Source organism: Sebastes fasciatus, chromosome 15, assembly GCF_043250625.1.
Source record: "Sebastes fasciatus isolate fSebFas1 chromosome 15, fSebFas1.pri, whole genome shotgun sequence".
NCBI classification, from domain to species: Eukaryota; Metazoa; Chordata; class Actinopteri; order Perciformes; family Sebastidae; genus Sebastes; species Sebastes fasciatus.
This window is the reverse complement of record NC_133809.1, coordinates 7,652,329-7,663,209: the sequence shown is the minus strand read 5'-3', so window position 1 is coordinate 7,663,209 and position 10,881 is coordinate 7,652,329. Positions and strand designations below refer to the sequence as shown.

The window sequence follows — 10,881 nt, the reverse complement described above, 5'->3', positions numbered from 1 at the left end:
GGGGCTATGATGATCAGTCGATAGTATGTTTTCTTGCATTTCAAGTGTAACTGGATAAATCAATATCACTTTACTGTAAGTAATACTAAAGTAATGATGTTAACAGCGTGAGTTGGTTGACTATTACTGTGCTTCAGCTCAAAATGTAAGTAATCATTCACCAAATGCATTACTTCTTCTCTGTACATATACGTGTATTTTTATGATTTAAACTATTTTTGCAGTGTTGAATTCTGAAAACTTTTTATGTGGATTGTTTATATCTCTTTAAGAGGTAAAAAATCTGCAGTTGGCGGTTTAATGAGGGCGAAAATAGCACAGTGTTGATTGCTAACACCGTGTGTCTCATCTTTTAAAAAAAAAAAAGAAAGAAAGTGTATTCACATCTTCAAGTGGTTCTGTTACAAGTTTGAGATTTCAAAATCAGAAAACACTTTGTTCACTCATGTTTACATAAAAGAATTTAAAAAGGTGCACTGCTTTAATTTTTGTGTTTCCCTTTTCTGAAGATGTATGTAGCTTTGATTTCATGTGATTTTATTTGTCGTGATTTAACGGTGCAGAATGCTCATAAAATGTGAAGGGAAAGTGAAGCCTTTCTATTTGCTTTGGCATACAGTATGTATTCAGATTGTGTTTGTGTTTTGTTTTTATTGTGTATTCATATTTACTGAACTGCTTTGTGCCTCTCATGTCTATGAAATTCCCTGTAAAACACACAGAGGACAAATCATTTTACCTCTCAGCTAAGATCTTTTGAGGGAAAAAAAAAGCCTCAGTAGCCAATCCGTTGTTTAGCTATTTGCATCAAAAACTGGTTAGTCAGGACGGAGTGCCTCTTTTATGCTATGGGGACTTTATTGTTTTGGTGCTCTACTTTTTCAGATTAAATTCAAAATTGTTTTAAAAGAATATACTTCTAACCCAAGGATGTGTGTTGCAGCTTATTTCTTTTTTTTATTATTCAAAATGGATCCCATACCTTTCCTGTTTAAACTAGAGCACACAAAGAATCAGATGAAATCATTCACATTTTATCTCGAGGCGTAGGAGTGTGGAGGCAAAAGAAACAAAAAAAACTCTCCAGAGTCAAAAATTGGACAGACTCCTACCAGTGACATCCTCTGGTGAAAAATGATTACTGCAGTCATAACATGGAACGAGAGAAATAAATGAATGCTTCCAAAAATAGTTCTCACCTTGTGGATAATATTCAACCACTTTCAGGTTGCGTCAAAAAACACCGTATCAGCAGCAGATACAGTGCGTGTACTGCACTGTACTGCATGTGTGAAGCATATATTAATATGTGAGGAAAAGACTGTGATGTTGGAGCGCATTACGCTCGGTTTGGGAGGAGGTCTGTTCGAATTCTGGCCAATCAGAGAGACAGTTAATTTTTTTTCCTCTCCTGCTCAGTGACTATGCCTGTCAGGCCCATTTGTTAGAATAATTATATGGCTGTTAACAGCATCGCAGCTTAAAATAAAGTTGCGAAGGTTTAAAGCAGCAGAGGCGTAAAATGGCTGCTGGAGATCTTAACAGAAAACCTTTAAATGAGGATTTCGATTGTATTCATACACACAGTGACTGCATGTCAAGCCCAGCTTGGATTACAATCAGAGGACTTTGTAAGTGGGGTGTCCTAGACAGAGACAGAGACATTCATTACCTCTGTCCTCCCTCTCTCTGCTCAGAGTGAGCTCTACTCCTCTGGTTTATTTTGAGGTGGTCTTATCACAGCTGTTGTATCTGTGGTGGCAGCCTGTCCCAAGCCCCTCGACACTCTTCCTTTTCCCTCTCTGGCCCTTGCTCCTGGTAAGACCCTGTTTGCTCGCTACCCTGCTCCTTCAGGGACATTTACACTTAAAACTGCATAAAAATAACCTTAAATTCTGTGCTTGAGGTGGTTTCCAAACCTCTTCTTAATCTTAAGGATACTAATAATTGTTTGACTTTGACGCTTTCTGAAGCTTTGCTGAAAATGAGAAGGAGACTTGCCTGTGACATTTGCTAACAGAATGGAAAGAGATTCATTTTAAGAACATTTTTCTACTTAATATTTGTATAAATTCTCTGATTGTGCACCACCGCTATCATTTCTTTGGACTGCAAACAAATCAATTTTTTTCAAGCTGAATTTTCATTTGGATATGTGCCTCCTTTAAACACATTGAATATAGATGAGGTCACTTATGTAATACAGATATTTTTCATGGTTGGAAAATGCAGCTTTTGTATGCACAACCACTGACATTGACATCAATAAGAGTGGATTGGAAATAAATAAATAACTTGCCCATATTAAGAAGTTCCTAAAATAGCCTGTGGGGTCTGGAACAGGTGCCATGTGCTCTGCTTGTGAAAGCAGTGTGAAGGCTGCACTAATTTTATGCACGTAAACAGGCTCTGGCTGTGAGCCTGTAAGACAGGCACAATCACTGCGGTACAATAATAAGCTTTGAGATCGCTTTAATTGACTGGAGTTGAATCACAAAACAGGCAACGTTTTTTTAAAATTTGCCTGTCTTAAACAGTCAAGCATTATATGCTGTCAAGACCAAATACTGTTTGTCTGCAGCAGCTACAATTGTTTTTTAAAAATGCATCTAATGTTTCTCACTGAGCTCCTTCAGCACAGAATATACAGCTGTTTTTATGTGCCTTGCTAAAAGGCACCATGGTGGTACTGAGGGAGATGGTGATTAAACAATTATTTTCATTATGGATTTCATTACTGTATCTCAAAAATATTAAAGGTGCTAAATGCTAGATTGGGAGCATTTTTATTGCCTCCACATGGCTCTCAACATGGCGACGGCTGAGCCGAAGGGCTCACAGCTAACAGTGCTAACAATTGCCACTCCGCTGACAGAGCTAAAAGTGTTAATCGGGGGGGAACTGGAGGGTGGGTGCTACACTTCCGCAACAGCGCCGTTATCAGCTGCAAGCGCTGTTCTAGAGCAGTGCAGAGCGGCGGTCGTGACATAGCCAGTGGGGAACGCTCACATGCATGAACACGCACTGAAAGATCACACGCACGGCTGGCCGGCCTTTGTCAACAAAGCAAGGAGAAGCTCAGATTACAACACACACAGATGCTATATACAGTACATGGTGCCTTCAAATGGAACTCGTGAGCTTGTGTTTAAAACATGAGAAGTCGTGTACACAATATGTTTGGCATTCAAGTGGTTAAGTCGTGGGAACACCGCTGCTAAGCAACGACAATATTAGCGTCACTGTCGGTGTCTAGAAGCCACAGAGGAGCTAGATGTTTAGCAAGCTAGCAAGTGGGTAACATAATGCAGGAAATGCAAAGGCATAATGACAGAGGAAAAAGATGAGGCCGTTGGGAATATCAGCATTTTCCTCTGACATATTATAAAATTACGAAGAAAAACATGACTAAAATGAAAATATATTAACTTATTATGCACCGAAAAATTTACTTTTACCTCCGCCATTTCTTACAACGTCAACAAACACGTCACAACTCGTGAACTCAGAGCTTTCAGAAACGTTCCACTTACAACGTTGTGAATACCACAAGAGGGGACATTCATATGGACTCTTCTCATGAACACGGTAAACAAGACCCCATTTGAAGGCACCATAATGCTCTGGATATCGTATAGCGCACCTTCAAATAATCTACTGATTACTTTCTCGATTAATCATTTTGTCTAAAAAATGAAAAAAATTATGAAATAATACAATCCCACAGTCCAACGTGACGTCTTCAAATACCCTGATTTGTCCGGCCAACAGTCCGAAACCCAGAGATATTCAGTTTACTGCCATATATGAAGGAAAAAAAACAGTAAATCTTCACATTTGAGAAGCTGGAATCAGCAAATGTTTAGCATTTCTGCTTGAAAAATGATTAAAACAAATAATTGATTTTGTAATAATTCAGTCAAAATAGTTACCAATTAATTGTCTTGACTAATTGATTAATCGCTGCAGCTCTAATCTGCAAAATCAGATGGCCGGTTTATCAGTTTTGATTTTTAGGTCTTCTTTATGGTTACAGGAGGAAAAGCACAGGTGTAAATAATAAAATAAATTATTCTGTTCCACGGTCCTGGTCTTGTGCAAGCTGTCACTTACTGGGACACTTAAACAGAACAGAGCCATTGTTAATGTATTTAGTAACACATGTTTTTCCTGTTATGAGAAGTCAAAATGTCTGCTGTGAAAAAGGCCGAATGCAAAGCTTTTCATATAGCCTGCAATGAGCAAATCTATCTTTCAGTTAAACAGAAGTTGATAAAGTATCATTCAAAACTAGCCTTCATAAAGCAAGGAAGAAGTAACCAAGACACATTATCAGCCACTTTGATTTGATAGACACTGGTTGGTCAGACGCGGTCGTATTCATAACTGCTTCCCTCTCAGTATAGCTCAGAATAATGGAGGCTTGTCCTGCACCCACGGGTCCCGAGGCGTCGCTAGCCGAGGGTCGGCACATTGACCTGACAGAGGACCTGGCCCAGCAGCTGGAGGACATCATTAGCACCTACCAGGCTGACGAGAATCCCGCTGAGCCAGAGGACGCCGAGGAGGTCACGGCCGTCAAAGAGGCAGACACCCGCAAGGACCAGAAACTGGAGAAGAAGATGCTCAAAAACCTAGGTGGGTTGGAGTTTTTTTTTCCTCAAAATGTTTTATTGATTTTTGCTGAGGTGGGTTTCATTCAGCTCGGTCAGCAAGTTGCACTGAAACTGATAGGCGTGTAAGTAGAGCTGTAATGTGTGTAAGTGCATCCATCTGCGACAGACGAGCAGGTAAAATAGTATTTCCTCATGCCTTTTATAGTTGGCGACAGACGTCTGGATTCCAAAATAATTTCGGTATATTTTCTCTGACGAATAACTAGATTTACACATCACTTAGTGATGAATCTGTTTCACCTTCCAACCTTTGGTAATCAAATTCTTTGTGGCTGTTCAGGGAAGGAAGCCATGCTGCTGATGCAAAGTTTGAACAAACTCCACACTCCAGAACAGAAACTGGAAGCCATCATCAAGAAGCATGCCGAGCTGGTGAGTGGATGATTATAGAAAACTGGGGAGAGAGAATATACAAAGTGGTATCTTCACCCTTGTTGGCATGTGGTGGATTTTTCCTGTGTATTTCTGCAGTTGGAGGAACATCGGAGTGACCAGAAGCAGCTGAAGGTGCTGCAGAAGAAGCTGCTCCAGGTGATGAAGGAGAAGGACCAGCTGCAGAGCGAGCACAGCCGGGCCGTGCTGGCTCGCAGCAAACTGGAGGGGCTCTGCCGAGAGCTGCAGAGGCACAACAAGACCTTAAAGGTACTTCAGCTCCTCTCATTTCTGCTCTTCATGTAGTAGTGGAAGTATTATTTAAAGTCCCACGGTACTGTGACGTATTCCCCAGTTAAACGGAATATTTGAGCGAGGTTCGCATTTGATTGGACCGCTAAAAAGAGGGCTGGCTTAGCATGTAGCCGCGATGTGGAGCTACAGCACGCACACACCTCCCTTCGTTAAAAGTTGCACATTGATTGATGGATGACAAGATATTATTGGTTGGAATTGGTTGGTACTAGCTTACGTAAACACACGTCATATTTAGTTTTACAGGAAGAAAAGATTATTGGATTTTAATATAAAAATTAAAAAAAATAAAAAATTGTTAAATAGGTGCACAATAGGGCCTAAATTATCTGAAAGGGTTAAGAATAGCTAAACACCAAAATCTCTTACAAGCACGGTATCTAATCTGAGCTACTGAAATTGTTGTTGTTAGTTGATTTTCGCTGCCGGGTGTTGTAACCATATGTTGCGCTCTACAGAAGGTGACATCAGCTGGCACCAAAGATCAACCGTTATGTCAAAGCTCAGGATTTGACCTCTTGAACTCACGTTGTGAAGCCAAGTGTTGTTCAAACCAGACAATTTCATTTCTAACTCTAGTGGTGATCGAACAGTTTTACAAAGATATTGCATACAGCTGCTTTAAATTACATAATTCACAAGAAATTGATTAACATTGCATGTAAGGGAGCAGATGTTTCCCTCTAAGCTTAACGCATGATGCAAATTTAATGTGTGTTAGAACAAACATACTGTGAAATTTAAATTGACCCACGAGTCTCCCCTTTACAGACACACTGACAGCTGTTGTTGCCTGTTGGACTGCAGTTTGCCATGTTATGATTTGAGTATATTTTTTATGCTAAATGCAGTACCTGTGAGGGTTTCTGGACAATATCTGTCATTGTTTGTGTTGTTAATTGATTTCCAATAATTAATATATACATACATATGCATAAAGCAAGCATATTTGACAAAATAAGCAAGTGCAAAGGCATTTTCACTAATTTCTGACATTTTATAGACCAAACAATCGAGACAACAATCGGCAGATCAATCGATAAAGGAAATGATAATTTGTTGCGGCTCTAATAACTTCACACTTACATTATGTGTGTCCTGCATAGTTACAAGACTTTTGATTTTTAGTTCAGTTATTGGTGGGAAAGAAACAGTGGGTATAACCACAGCTATTTCACTGTTGTATGGACACCTGGGAATTGTATACAATCAGAGGATTGTCCCTAGCTCTATGTCACTGTGCTAATTGCAAATATATCGTATACAAGATTGTTTTGAGCTTAAACATCCGTCGCTGAAATTTAGGAAGAGACCCTGCAGAGGTGCAGAGAGGACGACCTGAAGAGGAAAGAGATCACCACCCATTTCCAGGGGACGCTGAGCGAGATTCAGGCCCAAATCGAGGAACATAGCAACCGCAACACCAAGCTGTGCCAGGAGAACAGCGATCTGGCAGAGAAACTGAAGGGGCTCATTTCACAGTACGACCAGCGAGAGGCGGTATGGATCCTGACACACACTGAGCACACATGGCTTCAAAACAGAGAAACACTAAGTTTGATCTATATGCAAACAGCCCTTATCTAAAACCTCACACATCTGGGCCTCCGTGTCTGTTTCGAAACACATGAATTATTTGCACATTTCACAGGTCTTACATTTATTAGTTACCGTATTTTTTTGGTTTTATGTAGCCAAAAGGAGCAAGAAATGAAACAGCTTTCTCTCATAAATCCACCCGACTGTCTTCCAGAACCTGGAAAAGGTTTTCAAACACAGAGACCTGAAAGAAAAGCTGCTGGAAACCAAACTCACGCAGGCCAACATGATCCTGCACGAGACAGAGGAGAAGAACAAGCTGGAAAAAGAGCTTGTACGTTTTGTTTATCAGATTTGTCGAGTGCTCCAAGGATTTTTAATAACATATTTGCAATTCTAATAACCCTAATGCTCATTTTCATCGACCATTTTAATATTCCACAGCTGCTAAAACAGGCGGCAGCGTATAAAATGAAATTGAAGGTCATGAAGGAGCAAGAGAGCGATACGAAGATCCAGGTACAGTAACGGGGCGTCGTGAGCGAAAATTGACTTGTTTTTCTACCTCTCTAGATGCACGCGTAATGTTTTTCTCACCATTTCTCCTCAGCTCGATATGTACTCCAAGAAGTTTGATGAATTCCAGGGCACGGTATCAAAGAGTAACAGTGTCTACACCGGCTTCAAACAGGACATGGACAAAGTGAGAGCAGAACATTTGAAGTCGGCTTCATGATATTGGTTATATTATTTCGTTTATCTGGGAATAAAAACATGATAAAAACAGGAATAAGAGAGAAAAGCTCCCATGAGATTTACGCTAACACTACATCTGACAAACTGTATAATCCTACACTCTATTGTGGCAGCTATTTTTGGAAGTGGCTTTGATTGTGTACTGTGTAACGTGATGTTTTTTTGTGGTGTAGATGACCAAGAGAATGAAAAAGCTGGATAAAGAGTGCCAGTCATGGAAGACTCGCTTTGATAGCTGCAACAAGAGTCTCCTTGACATGGTGTCAGATGTAAGAAACCTTCTTCTTCACTCATTTATAGCTCAATACAAGGATTTAGTTTTTACTAGAAAAGACAAAAGATTTCCCCACTTTTACAACTCCAGATGTTTCAATACCGATTCCTACTGTGTACCGAGTACCGATCCGATACCAGCGTGATAAAAAAAACATAGTTCTTAGGGCTGTCAGTGTTAACGTGATAATAATGACTGACCAACAGACAGATGATGCCATTCCTAGAGTCACGCTGCTCACGTGTTTAAATACATAAACTTTTACTAGCCAGTTGTATAACAGGCCGTTATGTAGCTACCTCTCTTGGCTGCCAGACTTTGACCGTCTACACTCAGCAGCTGATCCCCAGCTGTTAACCTGCCATTCTGCACAAAGAATGGATTTTTTCCATTATCTCAATCTTTCCTTGTATAATTTAATTCAAGTTATTCTGCACATCTCACGTTAAAGCTGAATAAAAAATGCATTGGATCTCACCATTTCAGCCGGTCCTCCTTTGACAATAGATTTTATATAAATCCCAAGGTTTCCTCGCCCTGCTCCCTGTGGCAAAACAAGAGACAGGGCATTCATTAGATGAGACTAGGGCTGTCAAAGTTAACGCGATAATAACACGTTAACGCAAATTTGTTTTAGCACCACTAATTTCTTTAACACATTAATGCTATCGGATTGTAGCGGGCTCAGTTTTACAGCTAGAGTGAAGATGCTGGCATCATATGAAACTAGAAAAACCTAAGGAATCCATTGGTACCAACCATCTCATATTAGCTTGGATGCTAAATAACGCTCCAAACCTATGCTAAATTTTGGCGAGGAAAAACTCTTGACCTCTGACCTCAAGATGTGTGAATGTAAATGGGTTCTATGGGTACCCATGAGTCTCCCCTTTACAGACATGCCCACTTTATGATAATCACATCCAGTTTGGGGGCAAGTCATAGTCAAGTCAGTACACTGACACACTGACAGCTGTTGTTGCCTGTTGGGCTGCAGTTTGCCATGTTATGATTTGAGCATATTTCTTTATGCTAAAGACCTGTGAGGGTTTCTGGACAATAGTTGTCATTGTTTTGTGTTGTTAATTGATTTCCAATAATAAATATATACATACATTTGCATAAAGGAAGCATTTTTACCCACCCCCATATTGATAAGAGTATTAAATACTTGACAAATTTCCCTTTAAGGTTTATTTTGAACAAATACAAATTGTGTGATTAAGTTGCGATTAACCATGAGTTCGCTATCGTCACATTACAAACTACCTGCAATCAGTTCTTCTTCGCTGCTCTGAAACAGTAGTTGCCAGTGGCAGCCATGATACATCCAGCGTGACAGCACAGTGAAGGCTACTGTTTTGGAGCGGTGAAGAAGAAATTTCCGGTTAAACAAGTTGATTTTTTTCTGGGTTCATAAATTATGGTATCAGATAGGTGCAGTATCTGACACATTTTCCGATACTGGTATTGTAACAACTCTATTTACAACAATTTTGCATGTATTTTACAGAAAGCAATCAAGGAAAAGGAGTTTGAGCTCATCAACATCAAGAACCAGAAGCTTGAGAATCTGTGCAGGGCTTTGCAAGAGGAGAGGAAGAGTCTTTCTGAGAAGGTGCAGGGAGCTGGAAGTCAACCAGACATCAGCACTACTGAACCAACACAGAAGGAGAGCCCTGAGGAGCTGGAGACCCCTCAAGTCCCTAAAGAGGACGACCCTGTCCAGAATGCTGCAGCTCCCGCCTCCACTGCCCCCGTCGGGACACCAGCACCCGAAACCCCACTGTCCAAGGAACTGGCTAAACTGAAGTCTGAGCAGAGCCGCCTGAAGGAGATTGTCAGCTCTTTCACAATCTCTCATGTTATACCCACAGAAACAGACGTTAGCCAATCACAAGGACACTCTGAAGAGGAGCCAGAGGAGAACCACATAGAGGAGAGCGATGGCGATCACCTCCAGGAAGTCGAGGACGACGGATGCCAAGAACAGAGAGATTTGGAAATGGAGTCGGTTGATTAATGCTGCAACTAATGTGGAAAAGAAATCTGGCTCATGTGAGATTCACAGCAATAAAAAGAAAAATGCTGGCTCTGTGTTCAGTGTCTGATCCTGATGTGTCAAAGATTTAAGACAAGGTTCATTTTAGTAGCTGCAACAGGCCAACTACAACTAAGAAGTTTCATGGCTTTTCTAACTCACAGATCAAAACGTAAAGAAAGTTGCAGATTGCAGATTGTCGTGATTGATCATCAATACGAAAGATTAACAACTGTGTTAGAACATACCTGATTCTTTAATAAAAAAATCTAAAAAGTACAAGACTGTGTTCATAAAGATATGATGTAATAAATGATCTACAACCAGGGATGCAAACACATGTATGGTGTGACAGTGCAATATCATATAACCATGTGACGAAGGACTGTGCTATATGCTTGAATAAATAGGATATGGAGTAGCAAGCTGTCAATCAAAACTATTTTATTAGAATAAAAAATGAATATAATAAAGTAGCCGGATTGACTTAAATGAGTAGTTGGCTGTTTGGCCAGCAGCCAGCGTTTATGTCCGGTGATCTCGCCACTCGCCGCTCAGAATGAGCCATACAGCACAGGAAGAGGGTGGTGTGTTCACGCACAAACTTCCTAGCGTTTGCTGCTGTGTTAGCCACAGTCCAGCAAGATGACAATAAACAACCACTTAAGCCCAAAATCTGTTCAATTTTAGAATAATTCAGATACTACGCTGTGGCTGTATCCGAAACCGCATACTATACTAGTAGTACGTACTGATTTGGCCAAAATGTAGCATGTAGAATGTAGTATGCATGTAGTATGCAGGTATCCAAAAATACCCGGATGTCATACTGATTCGGAAAAAATCTCCAGTATGCATCGGACCAGTCTACCTCGCCCACTGTATCCCACAATGCAAAGCCCTCGAAA

At 40.4% G+C, this 10,881-nt stretch overlaps 1 protein-coding gene across 3 annotated transcripts; it reads left to right on the top strand.

Annotated features, from left to right (window-relative positions):
• Positions 1 to 4: 4 nt before the first annotated feature.
• Positions 5 to 10,031, top strand: txlnbb (taxilin beta b). 3 transcript variants are annotated; one of them, XM_074609664.1, is made up of 10 exons: positions 5 to 145; positions 4,402 to 4,638; positions 4,957 to 5,048; positions 5,148 to 5,318; positions 6,669 to 6,863; positions 7,117 to 7,236; positions 7,347 to 7,421; positions 7,513 to 7,605; positions 7,832 to 7,927; positions 9,446 to 10,031. In XM_074609664.1, exons 2-10 carry the CDS (start codon positions 4,416 to 4,418, stop codon positions 9,953 to 9,955), a joined length of 1,575 nt encoding a protein of 524 aa, XP_074465765.1. In that variant the 5' UTR covers positions 5 to 145; positions 4,402 to 4,415; the 3' UTR covers positions 9,956 to 10,031. The 3 variants fall into 3 exon arrangements, with proteins under 3 accessions (XP_074465765.1, XP_074465764.1, XP_074465766.1); XM_074609663.1 differs by lacking the exon at positions 5 to 145 and adding an exon at positions 1,666 to 1,818; XM_074609665.1 differs by lacking the exon at positions 5 to 145 and adding an exon at positions 1,686 to 1,818 and having other exon boundaries at positions 4,407 to 4,638.
• The last annotated feature ends 850 nt before the right edge of the window (positions 10,032 to 10,881 follow it).